This window comes from Euprymna scolopes, chromosome 16, assembly GCF_053919585.1.
Source record: "Euprymna scolopes isolate OS-2025 chromosome 16, ASM5391958v1, whole genome shotgun sequence".
In the NCBI taxonomy this organism is placed as follows: Eukaryota; Metazoa; Mollusca; class Cephalopoda; order Sepiida; family Sepiolidae; genus Euprymna; species Euprymna scolopes.
The window spans coordinates 21,822,341-21,849,119 of NC_136497.1; the positions used below are offsets into that span (position 1 = coordinate 21,822,341).

At 34.8% G+C, this 26,779-nt stretch overlaps 1 protein-coding gene and 1 long non-coding RNA gene across 3 annotated transcripts in view; one reads left to right on the plus strand and one right to left on the minus strand.

The window, feature by feature from the left end:
* Positions 1-3,741, plus strand: part of LOC145295877 (phosphoglucomutase-1-like) — a 65,861-nt gene extending 62,120 nt beyond the window's left edge. Inside the window, exons 9-10 of the mRNA XM_080141621.1 lie at positions 731-865; positions 3,143-3,741. Of these exons, the coding sequence (XP_079997747.1) occupies positions 731-865; positions 3,143-3,232 (225 nt within the window). The 3' untranslated portion in view covers positions 3,233-3,741. The remainder of the gene's footprint in view (positions 1-730; positions 866-3,142) is intronic.
* Positions 3,742-4,069: 328 nt separating this feature from the next.
* On the minus strand, positions 4,070-26,779 carry LOC145295878 (uncharacterized). 2 transcript variants are annotated; one of them, XR_013869899.1, is made up of 3 exons: positions 26,681-26,779; positions 18,668-18,740; positions 4,070-4,208 (listed from the first exon to the last, which is right to left on the minus strand). It is a non-coding gene; the product is annotated as an uncharacterized LOC145295878 (long non-coding RNA). The 2 variants fall into 2 exon arrangements; XR_013869900.1 differs by lacking the exon at positions 26,681-26,779 and adding an exon at positions 26,409-26,529.

Genomic DNA, 26,779 nt, shown 5'->3' on the forward strand with positions numbered 1-26,779 from the left:
TGGAAGGCAGGCTCTCTCTACTGGGTTAGAAAACTTTTCACACTTTCCAGTATCTTAAATACCTATAAAGCCATCATTTGCCCATGCATGGATTATTAAGACGTCTGTGTTAGTATACCAACTACTAACCCCTTCCTCTTGGATAGGGTGCAAAAAAATTTATAATCTATCTACCAACCTTGAGCCTCTGCCGCATCATTATAGCAGTGTCGCATCTTGGTGCTTGTCTAAAAGTTACTTTCACAGAATATGCTCTAATCAATTGTACCCACCTCCGTCAACATAATTACTTTTGACTGATGTGACACGCAGCAAAATCCTACCCTTTCAATGTAGATGCGGGAAGATTTTTAATTTAATAGTTTGTTTGTCTGTAGAATTGCTTCCTCGTTCATAACAACATGCAGAAATATGTGAATAAATATCTTGATGCTTAACTCCCCATCTAGGTTGCCCTCTGTTAATCTAGCTGCTGTCTTAGTAGGTCCTTATGTTTCGGTAGCAGTATGCTAAAGTGGGGGGAGGGGGTCAGATAAAATAAAAAAATTTTTTAACTCGTTAAATGATTTAAAAGATTGATTTGTTATGAAACTGACATTTTTTTTTTTTTTTTTAACAAATTCAAAATATCTGTGCTTATTCTCCCTCTTTAAAAAATATCTTGTCAAGATTTTTTATAAAATCTTAAACTTTGTTTCTGATGTTGTAATGTTGTTTGTTTTTGTTTTAGGGCATCCGCATCATTTTTGATGATGACTCGCGCATCATCATGCGTCTCAGTGGCACTGGAAGCAGTGGCGCTACAATTCGACTTTACATTGAAGGCTACGAAGCTAATGTTGAGAAACATCTTCTTGATCCACAGGTATCGTTAGTGTATATCTTCTATTATTGTAAAGTTTATCAGCCAGGATTTCGTTTGAGGTCTTGTTCCATATTTTTCAAATTTTGAGTAATGGCAGCAAAACCATAGCACCTTTTGTGCAATAAACTATGGCTGATCTTTTAAACCTCTTATTTTTATTTATTATTTGTTACATATGCAGGAAACAGGAAGCCAGGATTTTTGTTATCAAGGCCTGATGGTTGGGGTACCATTTTCAGATGCTGGAAGGTTTACGCCATTGTTTACTTCATCCTGCCTGATACACTTTTTTTATTGTAGGTGTCAGCCTGCCAGTATTTAGTGCCTCCTTTTGAGGGAGCTGGTTTCTCCCACATTAAAAACGACCTTGTGTCACATTGTTGTTTTTTTGGGGAAGCAAATAGATATCAGTCTTGTTTTTATTGATATTTTTATCAGGTCTTCCTTGTCAATGTTTTTTTTTTCTTATTAAAAGTTGCCTTCTATTAAATAGAGAGGGAATGTTCCCATCTGCAACTCGTAGGGGTCCTGGATATGACCTTAAACTATATCTGATAGTGAGGCCTTAGCTTGCAGGCTTTGGAGAGTGTGAAGCCACCCTTTAATTGGCATTGCTCCCAGGTCCACTCTGACCCGGAGTGGTAGTACCTGTTGGGGTCTCAACTATGGGTTAAATAGAAACTAACTTGAAAAAAAATATATATATTCTATTAAAATTTTTTTTCAAAATAACTGGATTCGGCATTAAATAACCTGAAAAGGGTTGATATACTGTAAAACAAAAACAACCAAACCAGCAACCTGTGGGATGCGCTGGATGACTGCAGAGCACCTTTTTTTTTCCAGGGTTTGCTTAAAATAGGAAGTATCCTGATGTCAAGATTTGACAAACCCTTGTACAGAAAAACCAAAAACGTCTAATAATGGTGTCTAGTAGGCATTCAAGTTCTCTAAAGCTGAATGAATCCACCTTTGTTTCCTAAAGGTTTTTTTTCTTATATTTTAGTCATACAAAATAAATGCTAAAATATTCTTTATTTCTGGGATTGAGTTTGAAATTATTTGCAATTCGTTACTAAGATTCTTTAACTCTCATCCTCTCATCCTCTGTCACTGTGGCACCTCCTAATCTATATACTATTAAATCTCTGATGCTCTTATCTTGCTGCCATGTGCACTTTTTCAGGTGTTTTAAATGGTAGGAAGAACGGGAGAATGACCTAAATAATAAAGTAGGAGGAGGTGTAGATATGACCCTAATTTTTGACACCCAAAATACAAGTAAAATTTTTTATTTTGTATACATCGTTCAGCCATTTTAAAATAAGTTTGTTAAAAAAAACAAAATTAACAAAATTGATCAATTATTTAATTCTTGAGAATTTTAAAAAAATTTGTGGTTTCATCAAATTATGTAGAAATAACATGTTCTAATTTTCCCATTTTTAGCTTTTTTTTTTTTTTTTTTTTTTTTTTAAATCTATCTTGAGAATACTGTAAAAATTACAATGAAATCAATTTTATTTTACAAGTTGTTGCTGTTATTGGGGTTGAAATTTCTACCTTTTATTTACATTCACCTCCTAAGTATGACCATGATAATTAAAGGTAAGGGAGGAAGAAGAGGAGAATAGAAAATGAATAACATCATAAAATAGTTTCATAAATATTGTCTGAAAGCAGCAGCAGCTATAACTGACTACTACTGATAAAAGTAAATATCTGGATATACATGCATGTTGGAATTTCCAAATATTTAAAACCATTTTTAATTTCTTAGTATTTAATAATATAACAAATACTAGCCCAATAGGTAGTTTAGTAAAACTATAACTCAAGATAGAAATAGTCAATAATTTACATCAACAAAAGGAAGTATCACTACCAGTAGTAGTAGTAGTATTAGTATTTATGCTATAGTTGGAAAGGGAAATGAAGGGGGTATATAGTGAGTAGAAAAACTAATTTTAACTTTATTATTTTTAATCTAACCTGTTTTCTAAACTCTTTTTCTGTTTCAAATAATTTAACTTTTAGATGGATTACATTTTTTAATCTTGTATAAATGTAATTCCATATATAGTAAAAAGCTTTTCTTTTTCTCTGCAATATATTCAAGAAAAAATTATTTCCAGAATTTATCAAATACGTTGGTATTTGTTTCATCCCCCCTCTCCCCGGTATCAGAACTGTACCCAAGATCCTAAAATGTTATTTAATTTTTAAAATTAAATCCTTTTTTTTTTTTTTTTTTTTTTTTTTTTTTTTTTTTTTTAGGTTGTACTAAAACCACTGGTCACCATTGCTTTGAAGATTTCTAAACTGGCAGAACTTACTGGTCGTACAGCTCCAACAGTTATCACATAATTTTTTGTTTGGGAAATATTTCTTTGATTTTTTTTTTTTTTTTGTTATATTTAATTGATTTGCAACAACTACTTGATTAAAAAAAAAAAAAAAGAAATTTAATATTTTCAATATTTTATCTTGAGTGAGAACTGCATAAAAGTTGTCAAAATTGATATTATTTTGACAAAAATGAACAAATTTTTGCTATGTACTAATCAGATATTTTGTACATATTTTTAAATCATTAAACTCCTGTCTTACAAACATGGGAATTAAGACATTTGTTGAGATTAAAGAGTGCCATTACCAAAAATAAATGTTCTAGTTATATATATGATTAACAAAACCTCTTCATCCCAAGAAACAAACAAAAAATGAAATGTACAGACCCTGTACAAAAAAAATAAATACTGTTATGCTTTTCCACTTCTAAATAATTATTTTTAATAAAACTAATTTATGTTTATGAATTTGCTTTATTTCTCTTGGAATTAGAGATAATAAAACTACATTTGTAATTTGTAAAATTCTTATATTCAAGTATTAATTTTTTTATATATAAAATGTTTTGCTTTTCCAATTCAATTGCAGTAGAAAAATATTATCTTTCTTTGACACAGCTGATGCTGTATTATGCAGTAAAACAATTGCAATTTTGCAAAAAAAAACTCCATTATGAAATGCAAATTTAAAACGTTCTGAATACTTGGCCAAATTATATTAAAACAAAAATATCTGTATATACCTGTCAAACATAGCCCTTGAGCCCCTGGGGCGGGGGGGGGGGGGCATCAGCCATCCACAACTTTTTTGTAACGAGGAGTTCTTTTTACAGGGTGACGGTGCTGGCCCCACGCCCAACCTTCCCAGAAGGTACAGCACCTACCCTTCCCAAATGGTCACCCATCTGGTGCTGGCCAGGCTTAACGTTGTTTAACTTCAGTGATCTGGCGAGAACCGGTGTGTCAACGTGATTGTACCGTACTGTAAATACCTGTAACAGAAAGAAAATATTGTATACCAAAAATCATGTAAATTGATCAAGTAGTTTCATTTTTTAATAAAATCAAATTTTATGGTAAAACTAAGAATTTCTCGTCATCTTGAAAATGAAAGAACAAGATATAACTCTATAATCATAATTCAAATGCCATTCTTAACATGGGTGGAGCTAGGCATTGCAAAAACTCAAATTTGTTTAAAAGTTATTTTCTTTATAAGAATAAAACTACTAAATCAATTTCTAAGATTTTGGGGTACACCATTTTCTTTCTGTCATGGGTACATGTATCACAACATTTTATTTTCGTTTTAATGTAAGAATTCTGGGCAAAAAAATTTTTATGCAAAATGAATTTAAGTCGATTATCTCCCTTTTATACATCTGAGGCTTCATTTTGTATCCCCCCCCCCCCAAAAAAAAAACATCTGGCAGGCAATTCAAAATAGGTCTGTTATAATCACGCAGATATTTTGTTTGCATTTTTTGTCTTTGTCTAATTTCATACTCTAATTTTGTTGCTCTCAGACAACAGTAATTCTGGTTTCGGACTTATTTCTACAAATTATTTCTTTAGTCTCCCTTCCTGCATTACTTATTTTCTAACCTTTCAGTTTGTCCCTACCAAACTGAATGTTATTGTCAACCAACTGTTTCGCTTCGCAATTATATTTTCTGACATGCAGCTTGTATTAGTTAATACAACATAAACAAATGTGTATTATGCATTGAATGAAGTACAAATAGAAAACAATGCTTGCTTTTAGCTGGAGTTAGTCGGATTTCAAGGAGTTGGAATTTTTATCCAACTCCGACTTAAGTCCAATAAATTTATTTATGTTTTTTACATGGTTTTGCTGTTCGGTTTTACCAGTTGCACAATTTAGCAGTTTTTGTATGGTTTCGCTTTTATTTTTGGAGATATATCATATTTTTACTGCAATGCTTCCCCTTCAATTCATCAGATCACTGCAAATCCTGTCTGTACAGCTGTTTTCATTTTGGTTGTGATGTCACACAGGAGCAATGAAAGTTCTCTCTTTGAGTAAGATCAGTGTGGATTACATTGAATAACAATCGGATTGTAATCTGAAAGTTATCCAGTTCTTGAATCAAATGGAATTTGGCAATTGGATTAGTCCGGGATCAATCCATAATTACAATCTTATCCGAAGAAAAAAAAAAAAAAAAAGCATAAATCAATAAGAAGCAACCCATGCTACTATAGCTTTTTATTTTTTTTATTTTATTTTTTTTTTTTTTTTTTTTTTGCATAGTAGTCACCACTTATCAAGGCCTGGAGGCCACTTGAGGATAAGGGTTAATGAGTGTACCAATTGTAGTCGGCTGGAAAGCAGGCAAACGGAGGAGAGTTCCATAGGCATGCAGTTCTAAGAAAGCTTTGTTCATAGAATCTATGTGTAGGTTGAGGCACAGATAAAGAGTGGGGGAAATTATAGATAGTGGTTCCAGTTAGACAAGTGTTTCTTGTGAAAGTTTGGCAAGGGGGGACCATAGATTGGAACTCAGACAAGCACCTGCCATGAAAATAACGATAAAGCATAGACATGCTCACAACGTCTCTTCTATGGGAAAGAGGTTGCAGAGAACAGTAAAGGGCATCCCCCACTAGGCTACGAAGTTTATTTTGAACTTTGTTAAGGTAGCAACTCCTGTCCAGATGTGGCAACAGTAGTCCATCCTTGGACATACCTGGCTCTTATATAGATAGAGGATTGCATCAGCAGTGAGATATCTACTGAAGTGGTAGAAGGGTCCCACCATTTTTTCCAGCAACCTTGGCAACGGATTCGATGTACGTGTTCCGTTTCAGATCAGGAGTAAAGGTAAAGCCCAGAAGCTTGTCGAAACCTGGAGTCTCTCCAAGATGAGAGCCATTCATTTCAATTGATGCCAGATGATGATCAGAGCGTTGATGATGCAAAGATAGAAGCTTGGTTTTAGATGCATTAAAATTAACCAGCCACCTCTTTCCCCATTGTATCACGTGCTCAAGAGAGAATCAGAAAGAACTTTGTCATTTATGGCCTTTGATGTGTTGCCATAGATGGTAATATCATCAGAATAAATGTCTATGAATAATCTTAGGATGTGATTTGGAAGATCATTAATGTAGATCAGGAAGAGAGTTTGGCCCAGGATGAACTCCTGAGGCACTCTGGCATTAATACTGTGGGCTTCTGATTTCTTCCCATTAACCATTACTTTTATGAACCTATCAGAGAGAAATGATTTAATAATTGAGAAAACATTTCCAGCTATATCATAGCTGGAGATCTTGTGAAGTAGGCCTTTATGCCATACCCTATCAAAGGCTTTTGATATGTCAAGAGCAATTGCCCTAGAAAGGAAGCTTCCATTGAGAGATTCGCTAATTCTATGAGATATAACTGTTTGATCTAGCAAAATGTCATTAAGGAGGTTATCTATGCTGAGGTGGTTGATTACTACTCTATTTAACGGATTCCAACAACTTACTCATGATGCACAGGAGACTTATTGGTCTGTACTGAGAGAGAGATGACCAATCACTTGAATTTTTAAATACAGGGCATACTGGTGAGGTTTTCCAGGATGTTGGGAAGCAATTCTTTAAGACAATGCTTAAACAGCTTTGTAAATATGGGAATTAGTTCTGTTTGAATTTTTTTTTTTCAGCACTATAATTGGAATGCTGCCAGGGTCAATTGCTTTCCTGGAATCAAGGTTTTTGATTAACTTGGCAACATCACACACAGATATTTGTATGTTGCATAGCATGTTTTCTGATACAGGAGGAAATACGGGGGGGTGGCTTGGTTGCATTGGATAGAATTAGTTCTTGGCAAAGAGTTTGGTTTTGTCTGATGCTGGCGAGATTATCTCAGGTTCATTGATGATGGTTAGGATAGAGCACACGCTTCTGTTCAGGATCCTGTTTGCTATTTGCCAAAACTGATGGGAACCAAACTGCTGCTACTTTAGACTTAATGGACTGAGCATACAACTCTCTCAGATTTTTATTACTATTTTACAGTGATCGCTGGCAGTCCTGGAAGCAGCTTCTGTCTCAGTACAGTTTCATGTTTTTCCTTTGATCCTCTTTCCATAAAGGCAATATTATCTTTTAAAAAATTGTCTTTGTATATTGTCTTCTGATGAACAGCGTTTGGCTTCAAAATGCCATAGCCTAAAAAGGTTTTCCTATCCCTTAATATTGTATTCTCTTTTGAACTGATAGCATAAAATTTAATTGTAAATTTTTTATCACTTTATCTTATTCTATAAAGCTGGTTGAGTATATGTGAGTATATTTATCATACAAGTGAATGATAAACGTAAAAAATTATATACATGAAATGAAAGGTAATTATAAAATGCTTGCTGAATAGCTGCAAGAGGCGGGTATATGAATCTGCATAATAGATTTCCACATAGGAGTCAGTCAAAGATATCACAGGAGTCGGAGTCGGCATCCTAGGAATTCTAGCAGTCAGTTGGACTTTTACCATCCAACTCCGCAACCCTGGTGGCAATATTACACGTGAGCGACTTTGGTGTGATTAAATCTCTAGCCTCAAACTAAAATCCTGAAATAAGTTCACCAAATAAGCTATGCAATTTGATTGCATTAAGTGGCTGGATCTTAAACTTTGGACATCTACAGAAGAAAGTGGCAAGGGCAGAATGTAGAGTGAAGTGAACATAACTATGAAAACTGGTAATTTTTTTTATTTATTTTTATTTTTATCTCTATTATATAAAAGGAATTTTGTGAATTCATTCCTTATGGACTCTAAAACTGCTGGACTGATTTATATGAAATTTCATACGAAGGTACTTTATGTGCCTGGCAGTGTTGTTGGATAGGTTTTGTATCAGAATGTCTGTAAGTATTGATAACTGAAGTAATCCGATGAAAGAAGAAACGAACAATATTGCTTATACAAAAGCTTACGGACTAAACTTTTGTATAAGCAATATCATCTACAGAAGTCTCTAGTTATTGGTAACTGGCTGACTGAAACATGCTCATGATAATGCTTATGTAAAAGAAAATAAAAAGTATGGTTATGTAGGTGTATTGATTGAGACAATCCGATATTGTTACAAAATTAATATGCTCAAGGTCAATTCTATTTCTGTAGTAGCGGATCGATGGATGCAATATAGCTTGAGCATTATTCCAGTGGAATGCTTGAGCTGCGTCTTGCAAAATAATGAATAATTCTCAGAAAAATCTGCTATTGCTAAGACTTCACCAACCTTAAAAAAACTTTTCTATCAGAACAAAATTCTGATTGTGCTTTGGCAATGTAATTATGCTTTTCAATGCTTGAAGACCTGCATGGAAAGTTTCAATGAATTCCTTTGTGGATTGTGATAGTTTGTAGAATGGTTCTATCAGTTGATAACTACAGTTTGTACACAAAATCATCAACTGAATTTTTGTGAAAAATTTCTTCATCTACAAAACAAAATCATCTATCAGTTTATTGCAAGTTGAACAGTCACCCAAGTAGCAATTTGTCGATGCTTCATTGTATGTAACAGCAAGTATGCTTTGGTGGTAATCTGCCAAATGATAACTTTCTCCTTCAGTCAGTTTAGCAAGATGAGATCCTGCAATCATCAACTTCATATTCTGATGAATTGTGCAAATGCAAACAGTGTGGTCCCAGCATCACCTGCTCGCACACATTCTTTTTGTTTAAGTTCGGCTTATTTTCTCTTGGTTCTTTGATTTGAATAATTCAAATGCCTCTTTCAGGTTACAGAGAACCATATATTTTTGTTCCTAAACCAGTTTCTCATCCTTTAAAACAATCTTGTAATCATTTTTTCCGGGCATCACTCTGACTTCTTCACTTTTGTAAAACTGTTTTACTTTATTAATTGATACAATTGTCGGAATCTAATTTTTCATGCAGTTTTACTAAATGTGTAGGACCAAATTATTCCCAATCATTGTATGACTGACTACTCCTGCTGTTTGTCATATGGAAACGTGTAAAGTTGCTTGAATCAACAGCAGCAGGATCGGACATTTAGTCGTGCCAAGTTTCAATCATACATAAGGGGGTTTACTAAAATTGTACAACTAATTATGTACGATTATTTGCTCCTTCCTGCTACTGTTTTGCTATTAAAGCAACTTTTTACACGAACTTGATGTCAGCACAAAACAATAAACCGATTTTACTCACAAATTTCAGTTGAAAGGTTATTTTTGGCAAATATATTTTTAGATTCATATAAAAAGTATTCACAAATTTTTTTAAATATTTTTTCCAATTCTGTGTGCTACTTTTATTCCATTTTTTTTTCCCATTAAAAATCTTTGTAAAAAAATAAACAAGTTTATTTTTAGATTAGTCGTGTCTTAGTTTTATTTTATTTTTTAAATATTCTTTCTTAAACCAAAAAGTAAACAAGCAAAAAACTAGCAATAGTCAATAATATAAATTTAAAAAAACAAAAATGTTTTAAGAAAACTTCATAAAATGATTTCCTTTTTTTTTTTTTTTTTTTTTTTTTTTTTTTTTTTTTTAGAAATGAATCAGTCACGTTATCATAAAACGGAAATTTATGCAATATTATTTAAAGAAAAAAAAAAGAAAAATGAAAATAATTTTTAAAAATAAGTTATTTACTTGTCTCCCCACGAGAGCAGTTAGACACTAATGTTTTAAATCTGGGGAAAACTAGTTCCCTCAAAAGAGGCACATGGGATTGGAATTATTGCTTCAGTCTCCAGGAGTTTATTCTACTTTTTAAAGAGATTTTCTCATACTACGTTTCTATTGTGTTACAAAATTCAAATTAAAAAAAAAAAGATCAATTGTAAAATTTAATTTGAAAAACAAAAAATTTTTTAAAATAAACTCTCAGCTTAAAGTTGTGACTGACTAAATTCGTTTTGTTTTTATTTCAATAATAAAGAAATGAACTTATTTCGTTATTTATTTTACAAAGATTTTTTTAAAAAAGTGACCCACTGGGTAGAAAAAAAAAGCCTCACTCTTTAAACATTTGCCAAAAATAATTGCGACTGTAACTAAGTTATTTTATTGTTTATTTAATAACATATTTTTTTGCACTGACAGGCTCAGTAGATTGCTCGTATAAGAGGGAATATTTAATAAAAATCAGGAGTTTTCTTTAGTAAATATCTTTTTAGGTATGGACTTAAAAAGATATTTGCCAAAAAATAACCTCTCAAAACTTCTGAGTAAATTTTTATTGGTTATTACAAGATTGTTTTACGATATTTTACGCTGACGGACTCAGTCGATTGCCTGCGTCAAAGTTGCTTTAATCAGCAGCAGTATCAATTTATTAGACTTCAGCTTTTTGGAAATACAGTCAGAATTTGAATTTTTTGTGATCTCTTTTCAATTGCAACAAACTTCTCTTTCAACTGAGTAATAATTTCTCTTTCAAAGTTTGTTGTTCTGCACTAGTTGATTCCTCATGAGAAATGTTTGATGAAATTATACCGATTCTATCAGATATTGCTCCTGTAATTTTTTCGATTTTTCTTCTCATAAATGATCGAGTTTTCATCACTTTACTGGCGATTCACCAATAATTGAAAGTGACTCATTCAGTAGCTGTAACTCAGTTTCACTATCCACAAAAATGTCTGAAGATTCGGATTCAGCTGTTGAAACAACAGCATCAAAAGACTCAGCTGATGTAATTTGATTTACCAGGGATCAATTTAAATTGTCTATTCTTATCAGCATATTCCTGTGATATTTTCCTTAAACTTTTTTTAACTTTTTTCTTATGGATTTTAAAGGGATTGCAGCATACATTTTCACGTCTATTCTTACTGACTGAATCCATTTAGCTAGATATATATTTCAAGTGTTCTAAGAAAGGATAATTATTAAATCTTAGTCCAAGGATATGTCTAAAAAGAAAAATATAAAATAAAATCTGAAAATAATTTCATAATATTGACAAGACAGTAAACATTCTCTGAAACAGACATGTCACGCCTGGAATTGTATGTACTATAAGATTGCAAGAAAATATTTTAAATATCTCTTATTTGAATTTCTGAAAGTATTAATAAAAAAGGTAGAATACCAGTTTTGTTTAGGAGAGAAAATTTGGCTGAAGAATTATTTAAAAAAATATATATATAGTAGTTTTATATAGTAAAAAATATCTACTTAAATTCTACATTTACATGAAAATATAACTTAGATTTTTATGGTGACTGGGAAAATTTCAATCTTGTAGTATTCCAAGACAAACTCAACTGGCAAAACGGTTTCAATAATATTAATTTTTTATAATCTTTCATTGTTTTTTCTCTTTACCTATCCCCTTGCTATATATTTAGAACTTGTTTTTACAACCAGTAAACAAGCAGCAGCCTCCACCGGTAAACAGACAGTGGCTTCAAAAATCGAAGAAACATTGTCACCAAAGCATGTCTCACTTAGAGGGGAGAAAAGTTTCACTCAGTCCACTAATCTATTGAAAAACAAAAGTGTTTTTTAGCACTTTTTTGTCAGATTTACCAATGCTGAAAGACTGGGCAGAAATTAAAAAGTTTAGTTTTTTTTTTTAATTTTTTTTTTACACATAAATCCACATTTTATCTTTTAGTATCAGCAATGGAAAAGTTTAACATTTTTCTGAAATCGTTTTTGGAATCGGAAATTAGACTAAAAATTTTCTGATTCATCAAAAAGTTCTGATTTTCCGGATTCTGATTAACTGTCCCAACACTAATTCTATCACTTTTTTCCATAAAAACAAATGAAGAAAATCTAGTTTCATCAACAGATTTTTTTTTTTTTTTTTTTTTTTTACTATGGTGTTTATGTAAATATTAATCAGCATAAAATAGCTTTACAAAGATATCAAACTTGACGATATTGTGAAATATCAAAATGTTTTTATATGAAGTAGCGGGTACTATGTGCTGCCATTTTGAATTTTGCCCACTTCTACAAAACGCTTGTAAACACAGTTCTAGTCGAATGCATATCAAGAAATTTGGGATATATATAGTCATAAGATAGACAAATCTTTTGAAAAAATTTAATTTAGGTAATAAGTCAAGGTCAATTATTTGACCTTGAATAGATTTGCAATTTTATCTGGGGATATTTTTTCAAGTACTTTAGAATGATACCTGAATGAACTTTGTAGGCTCATAAACAACATTGATATTGTCTTTTAAAATTGGTCACTTCTCCAGAAAAATTTACATTTTTGTAAAAAGGTCACGGTCATATCTCAGGAACCCCTTGACCTTTAGATGTGTAACAAGTGCCATTCATTTCCTTTCATGAGTATCTATAAGTATAGCAAATTTTTTTTATTGACATGGGATGAGCCATATATATATATATATATATATAACATACACACATAAAAAAATATTTAATTGGAAGAAAATAGGGAGTAGAGAAAACTAAAACTAACAAAATTTGATTAGTAAGACCCTCCCTAACCCTTTCTTTTTCAATAATAGACCAACCACTGTTTTGCAGTTTGTTCAGAACTAAAAACAAGTAGGTCAATTTTTTAGTGGAGACTAAGCCAAGGAAAAATCACACTTTGATTCAATTATGAAGATTCAAGCTTTTTCATGAGTTTGACGAGATCATCATAATTGGTAGTAAGCTTAATGACAGTGAGTCAAATCCAATTCTAATGACTTCTTATTAGTTACTTAGTTCATAAAATGCAAAATTACCTCCATGAAAGCAAGGAAAGAGAGAGGAGGGGAAGGAGAGGTGCTTTCTCTAGACATTGTTGTTTGTACAGAACACAGCAGCCAATCAATAAACTTTGCTACTAACTCTATACATTGTCTTTTTATCATTTTCACTTTCTTTATTGTTTTTGAGTTAGCTGCAGACCTGAGCACCTGAGTTAAAAAAAAAAAAAAAACTTTACTAAAGCTTAAGTTACATAGTCTCTTTTTTTTTTGTAATGCCAGCAAAATATAAACCAACCATTTATTGTCCACTTTTTGCTGATGTGGGAGAAGGTTAAGTAAATATCCACTTTTTATCATTTTTAAAACTCATAAAGATTACTATAATGGAGCTTTAACTAGATCAGGATATCAAAGAAAGATCAAAAACCTAAAAGAGAGGGATAATAAAGATAGCAGGACAAACTACACAATATCATATAATATGGCCATGAAAGGAAGAAGAAATATAAAGAATAGGTATAAAAATAATAAGAATAAAATAAAAAATAGTGAAGTATATAATAGGAATAATGCTATTTAGAATAAGAGAAATAGATGCAAAAAAACAATTTTGGTTTAATCAACCTTTCAGTGACATTTACGAAATAATTGATAAGAACTCCCCACCACCAAATTAGATTAAGTAAAATAATGATTAAGAACACAGTTAAACTTTTAGTCTCAACTGCGGCCAATCTAAGTAAAACTATAATAATAGGATTGAATCAGATAAATTAAATATTGAGAAAAAATGTAACTATAGAATACCTAACGAATGTCCATTGGAGGGCAATTGCTTAATTTCTGAAATTGTATACAAATGTGAAGTTAAAAAATATACCTGGGGGAACTGGATGTTTAAGGACAGATACGGAAACTGTTGCCTCATTTAACATTGGACCAAAGAAGGAACCAAACTGAGTTGAGGATAGAACAAAAATAATTATTTAAAATAAGAGGAAACAACTGCATTAGGTGATTCGGTCAGAGAACTATGTAAGAATAAAATAGAATTTGAATTAAAATGGTCAATTGTTGATAAAACTAGAGAATATAAATCAAGTAAATCAAAACGATGTAATCTGTTTATTTGTCATACCACATAATGAATTCCAAAGAAGAAATTTTAAACAAGAAATTAGATGTATTATTATTCATCGGACTACTATTCTCATCTTGAGTGTGATTTTCACAACGTTTTGGTCGATATAATCTCCGACCTTCTTCAGGTGTATCTTGTCGAACTTTGGGAATTTGGACGGAATTTTGAGCAGAACACTTTATTTACTTCACGGGGGTTCCGCTCGAAATTCCGTCCAAATTCCCGAGTTCGAAGGTCGGAGGTTATATCGACCGAAACGTTGTGAAAATCACACTCAAGATGAGAACAGTAGTCCGATAAATAATAATACATATAACCAATCCTCATCTGTGGTACCAGTATTCAAGAATTCTGGCAAAAGAACTGACCCATTAAATTGTCGCCCTATTAGCCTCCTCCCACTTTTTGCCAAAATATTTGAGACCTTAATTAACCATGCTCTAGTCCAGCACCTTACAGATGCTAAACTTCTGACCGACCAACAATATGGATTAAGACAAGCCCGTTCCACAGCAGACATCCTCACTGTAATCTCTGAACGCATATACCATTCACTAGACAAAGTGGGAGAGGGCAGGGCGGTAGCTCTAGATATATCTAAGGCTTTTGACAGGGTATGGCATGAGGGTCTCCTCAGGAAGATTAGATCATACGGTATCACTGGTAGGATACTTAACATAATTAAATCCTTAGATAAGAGAAAAATCCAGGTTGTCCTCGACGGTCGTACATCTAAACAATATGATATAAATGCGGGAGTGCCCCCCCGGGATTTATCCTTGGACCTCTACTGTTCCTGATATTCATAACTGACCTCCTCGACAAAATTGCCTCTGAGATGGGTATATATGCTGATGACACCACACTCTATAGCAGGCACGACAGGAAAACAAATGAACATATATCTAAAGTAATGGCAGAAACACTGGAGGATGACCTCCAATCAGTAGTGGAATGGGGACAAAAATGGATGGTCACATTCAATGCCGCCAAGACTAAACTGGTTTCATTCAATAATTACAAGAAACCTTCTCTACCACCTATAGCAATGGCCAACGACTCTTTATCTGAGAGTACGTCTTTCAAGCTCCTTGGCCTAACGTTCACAGGAAACATGAGTTGGAACAATTACATCGAGGGCGTTGCCAGGGCCGCTGCGAGGAAGGTGGGCTCTCTCTACCGTGCTAGAAAACTACTAACACCCGAAAGTATCCTGTACCTCTATAAGGCAACCATTTGCCCATGTATGGAGTATTGCTGTCATATTTGGGCTGGTGCATCGGCTACTAGTCTCTCTCTCCTTGACAAGGTTCAAAAGAGAGTCGCAAATCTGATAGGCCCTAAACTGGCATCTAAGCTTCAGCCTCTGTCCCATCGACGAAACGTTGCATCCCCCTGCCTGTTCTACAAGTATTTTAATGGTTAATGCTCTGATGAACTGCAAGCACTTGTGCCCCCACGACGTGAACACCCTCGACAGACCCGACAAGCTGCAAAATCCCACCCCCACACTGTAGAGATCCCTAGATGTAAAAGATCTTTCTACTCCAGTAGCTTCTTCCCCAGAACTGCTAGACTTTGGAATTCCATTCCAGGTCACTGCTTCCCCAACTGTACTGACATGCATAAGTTCAAGTGCAACGTGAACCAACATCTTGCTGCTGTGTTTATGGCAGGAACGTTGTTTTAAAGCGTTGATAATGTAAACACGATTTTAGTCTCGCATTTTTCTTATTTTTGTTAAAATATATTAGCAGTTTATTTGAAGTTCCTTCTTTTAAATAGTAAAAAAGTTAGGATGATAATATTAAATTAAATTAGTTATATTGTGTTAGATAGGGGAGGGTTAAATCTGTGGAGTGCGTTGGAGGTACCTACTGCACAAGTACCAAACAATATATCGTAAAACTTGAATTTAACTTGTAAATACTATTTATAAAAATAGCGCGGTGGAGTTTCGTTCTGTACGCTCCAGAATAAAGTCTCTTTGTCCCTTCAAATGGTTTCATATGATATACTATTATTTACTGGCGCTGTTTATTTTTTTTAACATTTGTTCACTAGAAATAATTTGCAAATTTTCTTGAAAAAACTTCTGTACTTTCACCTAACAATTTATGGTTTTTATAAAAACCATTCATTTTCTTATAAAAACAAGCAAATGTGTATTTCAGTAGCGTAAATTATTTGACAGACAAAAATTTATAAAAATTATTTTGATATAAGACACATTATTAGACCTGTGCTTTCACTCACTCACACGCACACACGCTCATGCACAAATAAACGAACGTTTAATTATTTCAATTTCCCCGCACATTTTGCACAAAATAAGTTCTTCAAGCAACGACATAATTTCAAATACGCCTACATGCTTTTCTCACAACAACAAAAGTAAAATTAACATATTTGTGGCAGACGTAGTTGAAGACAGTATCACGTGACACAAGCGACCAATGAGAAAATTTAGAAGATTGCCTTTTTAACGCTTTTCCAAAAAACAAAATATCAGCAGTAGCAATCTTGTTTTGGAGCCGGTCCAAAAAGTATTTAAACACATCAAACATTCTATCTTCTCCCTTTTCCCTTCTTTCTTCTTCTCTTCTCGCTCCGACATGACACGAGAACATGCCTCTGGTTCTCATCTCATCGTCGCTTTCAAAGCTGTCGGAACCATAATTACACATGCCACGCGGGCACTCAAAAATCACACTTATGCACACACGCACCCATTCCACACATTTTCTATAAGGATTGTCGTACATTTAGTCTAATAAAAAATGTTGAAAAAATAATAAAAATTAAATTTTTTTTAGGGTTTTATTTCAGCCTTAGAGCCTAATAATGTGTTTTATATAAAAATAAATAATTTTTATAAATTTGTCTGCCAAATAATTTACGCTGCTGAAATACACATTTGCCAACAAAAAAAAAAGTTTACTGCCAATTTTCTTTAAAAAAAAAAATGTAAGTTTTCGTGAAAAACAACTGTACTTTCACCTAACAATTTACGGTTAACAAAAAACATTTCTCTTTTTTGGAAAAAAAAACAAAAAACTTTTGTTGATAAAAAAAATTGCAAAAAATAAATAAATAAAAGTAAATAAACAATACAAAATGCAACTTTTCTGGAAATAAAAAAAAACATATTCAGTAAATTTGCAGTAGGCTTTTGGGGTTTGTATTACTGTACACATAGATTCGAAAAAGTTGTCAAAAAACAAATATATAACAAATAAATGTTATCAAAGGTAAGATAGATTACTTTTCTACCAAACTGGATATAATTTTCGTGTTTTCATTCAATTTAACATGTTTATTGAGCTCAAAAAGCATACAGTGTTTACCGATGTATTGGAAAATTCAAAATGGCGGCTGACTCTCTCTTTAACACGGTAAGTTCGGGAAAAGGTGTTATAAATAATAAACTAGAGAAAATGCTATTAAAAAACCACCGAATATATGTCAAGTTATGTTATGGTAATATATATTGAGCAAATTTCTATATATAGATATATAACTACTTTATTTATTCACATAAATTTAATATACGAAAGTATAGATTTATGCGTAAACTTAAAGTATTTACTTCAAAAGTGCTCAATACGTAGGTAGAGCTAGTTAGTAATTTATAAAATATATATGGCGATTAAGCTACACTGAATATTCTGCGTTTCGTCCAACTATAGGATTCGTCAGGCTTATGCGCGAATTCTGTGGTTGCCTCTTTCTTTTATATATGTTGAGGATTTCTAGTTGGCCAATCAGCTTTATAGTATCCACCGCGCCCCTTCTTATCAGCCAATGGGCATGCATTTTATCAAACAAAGGATCTGTTTTAGAACTAGGTTAGTGGTTTTAGGTAGACGTTCTCCTTTTTTTTTTTTTTTTTATACATATAAATATACCTATGTGTGTGATCGTTTATGTATATTCATGTTTATTTAATTTATTTATTTGTTTTTTTCTATTGTTATTGTTAGTTTTAAAGCTATTTTGTATCGCTATCCTAGGGTAAGTTTTATTTTGTGAACACAGTTGTTTGCTATTTCCCGCCTACAGTTTAATAGATTTTGAGGTTCTTTAAAGTACAGAATAGAAAATTTTTCATGGAGGCATAATTTACATGGGTCGTCTAAATGTCTGCATGTGGTAGCTTGTCTTATTATTTTCCATTCGACTACCGGCGAATGTCCGCTTTCTTTGAGTTCCCAGTATTTATTCGCTAGTGTTGTTTTCCTGTACTTTAAAGAACCTCAGAATGTGTGTGTGTGTGAGGACACTTCTCAACCTATATACTCAACAAATTTTTGATCTACAGACTTGAAATTTGACATATAGGGGCATGTGGAAAAACTTTTAATCGGTTTTTATCTGGAAGAAAAGCTGCTAAGGAGTCAAAATGAGCAAATTGGTATGCATTTCCAGTTGAGAAATATGATAGCTCCTTTATTTTAGGAATAAGATTTTTTGAAAATACTTTGAAAATGTTGTGTCAAGCTGGTTCAATGGTTATTGTACTTGACTCAATGTCTTTAGGTTTTGGTTTCGATTTCAGCTCGAGTATTTTTCTTTTTACTTGCAAGAAGTGAACTGTTTAGAAAAAAACATAATACTTACATGCATGTCTCAGTTTCTGTATGAATTAAAATATTTATGCATATTTTATGACCGGGCAACGCTGTGTGACCTGCTAGTATAAAGAAAAGAACAGTTTTTCATTTGACGTTTTAGTGCAAGAAAACCCAAGAACATTTAACCTTTTGAAGGTTTTGTATATAAAAAAAGAGAGCATTCAATTCAAAGCAACTTATTTTAAAGAAAAAATATTGGAAGAAAAAGACTAAAAAAAAGTAGAAGACATTTGAAGACAGATTTATGAAAGACAATTTTTATTGGATTTTTATTGGATGTTCTTTTGTTTTCCTGCCCTTTCTTCAAGTCTATCATTTTTTCTTGTTTTATGGCAGAAAAGTGAGATTAATTTTTGTTTTTCCCCATTTTGTTGTTGTCGTTTTGGACAATAAACTATTGTTTGTTGATAGCTGTCTGGTCGCGCCAGTCCCCAGCAATTTTCTTTTCTTTTTTTTTTTTTTTTTTCGAGGGAGTAATCACTTATCAAGGCCAGAAGGCAACTCGAGGATAAGGGTTAATGAATGTAAGGTGGTAGTATAGTAATCGTTAATAGTGTAAGTTGAGTAGAATTTGATTATTTAAATGAAAGGTTCAACAAGAACTTATTTACATTAGACTTGAAGGCTACCATATTGTAATCAGCTGGGAAGCAAACCAATGGAGCAGTGTTTTACAGGCGGACAGTTCTAAGAAAGAAGTTTAGATTTAGGCACAGATAAAGAGTGGGGGAAAAGTCTAGTGTTTTTTTTTTAAATTTGGAAAGAGAGGATCATAGATTGAAGCTCAGACGAGCACTTGCTATGAAAATAACAATAAAGCAAAGACAGGCTCGCAACGTCTCTTCTGTGGGAAAGAGGTTGCAGGGAAGAAAAAGGTGTATTACCTGTTTCAAAGCCAGTTTTGTATTCTATAATAAGGCAGGCAAAGTAGCTCCTGCCCACATGTGACAACAATACTCCATTTTAGGATGTACTTGGCTCTTATACAGATAGAGGATTGCATCAGCACTGTGATACTTACTAGTGCGGTAGAATGATCCAACCACTTTTTCAGCAATCTTGGCAACTGATTTGATGTATGTGTTCCACTTCAGATCAGGAGTGAAGGTCAGTATAATAAGCTTGTCAAAACTTGGTGCTTCCCAAGACGAGGGCCATTTATTTCAATTGAGGGCTGATGAAAAGAGAGAAGCTTGGTTTTAACTGTATTAAAATTAACCAACCACCTTTTTCCCCATTGCACCATGTGCTCAAAATCAGAACTGAGAGAATCAGAAAGATCTTGGTCATTGCTGGTCTTTGAACTGTGCCTATAAATTATGGTGTTGTCAGCATAAATGTCTACAAATGCCCTAAGAATGTGATTTGGGAGATCATTGCTGAAGATTAGAAAAGGATGTGGGTCCAGGGTGGAACCCTGGGGAACGCCAACATTAATACTTTGAGCTTCTAATTTCTGCCCATCAATGACTCTTAGGCCAAGTGTTAATCCACTCCAATCCTTCCCATCTCTCTTGGGGCCCCTCCGAGTTGCTAACTACTTTCAACTGAATCTATTATGACTGTTATTAACTGGATACTGTCCTCAAATCTAACCATTGCCCCCTTAAAGATCAATTCACACACAGACCTGACTCTCAAATGCATATTTAAAATTTTCCATAACATGACGGCAATTTAAAAAAAATCTAAATTTCAAATTCTTATTTAATTTTTCCATAACACAACATAATTTAACAAAAACCCAGCTCTCAAATGCTTTTTTTAAATTCTCCATAATATGTCAACGCCAACTGTAAAAAACCCAACTCCCGTGTCAGTTGCATTAATTTTAATTTTCTTCATGCTGAAATAGCTTGTAATCTATATATATAAAAGCGAAAATGTTTGTGTGTGTGTGTGCGTGTGCGTGCGTTTTCGTGTATGTCCGAGAAAGGCTTTTTTCCAACGCCTTCTCGTGGGTATTGCTTCTTCTTAAAACTTTCTAAATCATAATATGTGCGAGTTAACAACGGGGGTCGCCTGTCTATTTAATTTGCCCGACTTTCAAAAGATAAATATTCCACATATTCGGATCGCCGCATGTTGCTTTCACTTTTCAGTATAAAAACTGCAAAACTGGATTCGAACCGATGTAAACGTCACCGTCAACTATCCCGCAGTAAAAGGATTTGACCTCATTAAAAACTGTGGAATAGCGTGATGTTTGACATTAACTTTTTAATTGGTCTTACATTGACTGTCACTGTAGCACAGGTGTTCAGGCTCAGCCTATGGGCCTCAAGGCTCCGGGTTCGAGCCGACCTGTCACCAAGCCCCCCCCCTTTTTTTTCATTTTTAAAATCGCTGCTTTTTATCGTTTTTTTTATATTTAAACGCCGGGTACACCACCCCCCAAGTCTAATAAGAAAACCAAGGATCGACAGCATTCATATGATTTCTTTTTTTTTTTTACATGGTGATCACCTCTTATCAAGGCTCGGAAGCAACTCGGGGATAAGGGTTATTGCGTGTACAGTAATCAAGCAGATAATATCGTAGTAATAGTTGGTATTGGATATTTAATAAAGTGTCTTAATTAAGAGGGCGATTAATCAGGAATTTGTTTATGTTGGACTTGAAGACATCCAAGTTGTAGTCAGGTGGGAAACAAGCAAATGGAAGAGAATTCCATGAGAGCCATCCATTTCAATTGATGCTAGATGGGGATCAGAGCGTTGATGATGTAAAGATAGGAGCTTGGTTTTAGATGCATTAAAAGTAACCAGCCACCTCTTCTCCCATTGTACCACGCGCTCAAGATCAGAGGAGAGAGAATCAGAGAGAGCTTTGTCTTTTACGGTCTTTGATGTGTTGCCATAGATGGTAGTGTCATCAGCGTAGATGTCAACAAATGATTTAAGTATGTGTTTTGGGAGATTATTGATGTAGATCAGGAAGAGAGTTGGGCCCAGGATGGACTCCTGGGGGACTCCAGCATTAATACTGTGGGCCTCTGATTGCTGCCATCAACCACTACTCTTATGAGCCTATCAGAAAGAAATGATTTAATCATTGAGAAAGCATTTCCAGTTATATCGTAGCTGGAAATCTTGTGAAGTAGGCCCTTATGCTATACCTTATCGAAGGCCTTTGATATGTCAAGAGGAATTGCCCTAGAGAGGAAGCCTTTGTCGAGAGATTCACTAATCCTATGTGATATAACCGTTAGCACATCAGCTGTAGATCTAGCAGAACGGAAACCATATTGCATGTCACTAAGGAGGTTATTTCTGCTGAGGTGGTTGACTACTTCTTTATTTAATATGGATTCCAGCAACTTACTCATGACTGACAAGAGACTTATTGGTCTGTACTGAGAAGGAGATGACTTATCACCTGAGTTTTTAAATACAGGGCATACTGATGAGGTTTTCCAGGATATTGGAAAGCGCTTCTCCTTAAGGACAATCTTAAACAGTTTTGTAAGTATGAGGGCAAGTTCTGGTTGAAGCTTTTTCAGCACTATAATTGGAATGCCGTCTGGGCCAGTTGCTTTACTGGAATCAAGGTTCTTGATTAGTTTGGCGATCTCACGCACAGATATTTGTATGTTGCATAGTGTGTTGTCTGTTGTAGGAGGAAATACGGGGAGTTGATGGCCTTTGTCGCAGAAGGTAGAGTTAGCTGCAAAGTTCTTGCTAAATACTTTGGCCTTGTCTGATGCTGACAACATGACCTCAGGTCCATTGATGATGGTTGGGATAGAACGCACGCTTCTGTTCAGGATCCTGTTTGCTATTTGCCAAAACTCGTGGGAACCAAGCCACTGCTCAGCTACTTTGGATTTAACGGACTTGCATTTTTTATTACTCTTTTACAGCGGTTGTTGGCAGTCCTGAAAGCAGCTTTAGTCTCAGTACATCTGTTACGTTGATAGCTATGGAAAAAGTGATTTCTGTGCGTGATGGCAGCAGCACATTCTGGGAAGAACCATGGCTGGCTGTTAGGTTTTTGTTGGAATTTTTTTTATGGTATGAATCTGTCTATGCCTACAATTAACCATTCGGTCAGGTCTGATACTATGGAGGACACATCCTTTTTAAACATGGAATGCAGAGGTAGATCAAATATGAATGTACGGAAGCTATCCCAGTCAGCCATAGAGTATAGATATACAGTATGGTGGAGAGGTACGTCTGAAGACTTATTACATTTCATTTTTATCTTAACTGCTACAACAGAGTGGTCGGAGGATCCCCAGAGGAGATAGAACGGAACATGAACATAGCCCAGGGGAAGTTGTGAGGAAAAGGTCTAGAAGGCTTGCATATTGACCGGTAGTATCGGGCAGACGGGTGGGTTTGTGAACAATCTGAGTGAGGTCATAGGCAGTGGCAAAATCATGACAAAACCTCCCCTCATCATCGGTTTTATTTGAGTGGGTCAGCCATTCTACATTATGGACATTGAAGTCACCGCAAATGTGAATGTTAGCCGAAGGATGAGCAGGCAGGATGTGGTCAATTTTCTCAGATATGCTCTTAAAGATAGTAACCCCACTGTTGTGGGGGCGATAGAGGGCAAATATAAATGCGGTGGTGTAAGCAAGTGCAACCCAGAAGCACGTATAAGGTAAAATAGGTTCTTCTCTGGAGATATTTCTACCACACGGAAAGCCATCTATAATGTAGGCGCATATTCCATGTCCATGACGATCTTGGGGGTCAGATTTAGATGTTAAGTTTTATTATAAACTCACCTAGGGAAGTGGTCGGCCATATGCCAGTTTCGCTTAGAAAGAGTAAGTCCGGTTTCGTCTCCAGTAATTGTATTTCAACCTCTGGAAGGTTGGAACATAGACTCCTGATGTTTGAGAAGGAGACATGGTAGTAGGGGTGTACATTGGAGGATGGGGTTCTAGGTTTATTCGTGTTTCTTTTTTGGAGATATTTCATGTTGAGTTTTTGGGGTTTGTGGAACAGGTCAACAGACTTGGTTAGAGTAGGACAGAGAAGGAAAGTAAGAGAGAAAGAGGCAGGAAATTTTTTTTTGTAAGACATGATAAGGTAAAGCCGTAACAATTACCCACTAGTATGGCATCGAGAGGCTCCACTAGGAGCTAATGCATGGTCCAGAATCCATTCACCAAATGGCAATACAGCAGCCCCAGTACTTTACACCTGCTGATAGGATAGCCTCCTTAGTGGTTAATTCAAGGTTCGAGTCCCTGACTATCAGGCGGGTAACGTCAGCCCAGATGAAATGTTTACCTCCAGCACCCTTACTAGTGACGTAGCCACAAGGATAGACATAGGAACAGAAAAATTTCCGACATCTCAGGCTACTGTTCACGAAGTACTACCAACCTGGAAAGCAGCTTTTTCTTCACCCTTTGTCAGAAAAAAATCACTCATTGGACAAAAAAGGAGAAGCAGAAGTTACTGGAGCTGCTGATAACCCATCCACAGTGTATTATCTACTCTCCATTAAAAAAATAGAAAAGTAAGAAGGACTTATTAATATCCATTCTCAGTTTAGGACAATATTTGAATGAATGAATTAGAGAATGATTTGAGCATTCTATCTTTACCTTATAAGTAAGATACCGTAATGGAACTTTCAATTTGTGAGGTCGGGTTTTGTTTTTAAAATTAATTCAGGAGTAGAAGGCTCTCTTACATCTAGGGATCTCTACTGTGAAGGGGTGTGATTCTACTGCTTGTCGGGTTTGTAGGGGGTATTCACGTAGAGAGGATACAAGTGCTTGCAGTTCGTCGGAGAATTCACCGCTAAAGTACTTGTAGAACAAGCAGAGGGATGCTACATTTTGTCGATAGGACAGACACTGAAGCTTGGATGACAATTCAGGACCTATTAGGTTGGCAACTTTCTTTTGAACCTTGTCTAGGAGTGAGAGACTAGTAGCAGATGCACCGGCCCAAATATGACAACAATACTCCATACAGGGGCGAATGGTGGCCTTATAAAGGTGCAGGATAATTTCGGGCATTAGTAGCTTTCGGCACGGTAGAGAGAACCTACCTTTTTCGCAGCAGTCCTGGCAATGCTCTCAATGTAATTGTTCCAACTCATGTTTACTGTGAACGTTAGCCTGAGGAGTTTAAAAGATGTACTTTCAGATAAAGAGTCTTTGGCCATTGCTATTGGTGGTAGAGAAGGTTTCTTGTAGTTATTGAAGGAAACAAGTTTAGTCTTGGCAGCATTGAATGTGACCATTCATTTTTGTCCCCATTCCACTACAAATTGGAGGTGTTTCTGCCATTTCTTTAGATATGTGTTCATTTGTTTTCCTGTCGTGTCTGTTATAGAGCATGGTGTCATCAGCATATATACCCATCTCACAGACAATTTTGTCAGGGAGGTCATTTATGAATATCAGGAATAATAGAGGTCCAAGGATAGACCCCTGAGGCACTCCCACATTTATATCATATTGTTTAGATGTACGACCATGGAGGACAACCTGGACTTTTCTCTTATCTAAGAAGGATTTAATTATGTTAAGTATTCTTCCAGTGATACCGTATGATCTGATTTTCCTGAGAAGACCTTCATGCCATACCCTGTCAAAAGCCTTAGATATATCTAGAGTTACCGCTCTACCCTCCCTTGCTTTGTCAAGTGAATAGTATATACGCTCAGAGATTACAGTTAGGATGTCTGCCGTGGAACGAGCTTGCCTAAATCCATATTGTTGGTCAGTCAGAAGTTTAGCATCTGTAAGGTGATGGACTAGAGCTGGGTTAATATTGGACTCAAATATTTTGGCGAAAAGTGAGAGGAGGCTAATGAGGTGGTAATATAGTGGGTCAGTTCTTTCGCCAGAATTCTTGAAAACTGGTACCACAGAAGCAGTTTTCCAGCAGGCTGGAAAGCAAGATTCATTAAGGCATCTGTTGTAAAGTTTGGAGATCTGGAGCTACTTCAGCGGAGCACTTTTTTAATAGCACAACCGGGATGAGATCAGGTCCACATGCTTTTGAAGTGTCAAGATTTTTTATGATAGCATGCACCTGAGAAGGGGTGATTTTTAGATCATTTAGTGTGGTGTCTGTCCACAAAGGAAAGTCAGGGAGGGGTGGTTAGCAGGATCCAGTGTGGAGTTGGAGGCAAACCGACTGGCAAAAATAAAAATATACTCGAGCTGGGATCGAAACCAAAACCTAAAAACAGCGAGTCAAGTACAATGACCATGAGGCTAGATTTACACTATGTTTAAAAAGCGTTTTCAAACCTACTTATTCTTAACATAATGTAAACAATGCATGCATGCATAGTCATGAAACAGTTGAAAAACAAATAAAAATCCGATGACTCACAAGTACCAATTTTTCAATTTTGACCCATTAGCAGCCCTTTTTTAATGGGTGAAAACCAATTAAAAAGTTTTCCACGTGTCTGAATACCTTATATACCAAATTTCAAGTCTAGAGATAAAAACTTCGTTGAGTATATAGGTTGAGAAGTGTCTTCATACACACACACGCACACACATTCTCACTTTTATAGAAACATAGATTTTAAACGCTAAAAGATTGTTGATTAAAAAAAAAGCTTTTGTGGCTTGTTTTTATTTACATTTGTATGTACAGAATTTTTCAAACAGGAAGCTGTAAACTGGATGGATGGTTTCAACGTCAAGCAAGACGATTTGAGTTTTATAATATAATAGATAATGGCGGATTAATAAATCGTGAAAGTACAAGATTTATGTAATAACTTACCTGGGTACTTTGTAATTGTACCCGGCTGTGGGAAAAGGAAGGACAAGGCTTAAGGCTTTGATACTGATGTGATAAGAAATTTTATTGTGCAATTAACCTCATTAAATCATCATAAAAACTGTAACAAAAGAGAGCAGAAACAAACAAGAGAATCAGACAACAATTGAAGAAGGAAAGTAATGATACTCGAGCAATACACAAGGAAAACTAAGGGAGAAATCGAGTAAATTCTTTCATCGTTCAGTGATAATAATTATAAAAGGAGTATTTACCCTAGTTCGCCTGCCTGGCCGTGTACAATTAAAACTTTGCTGTCTTCTCCCATTCATCTGATCGTTGTTGTGTCTGCCATCAGGGAGTGCCCCCTCTCT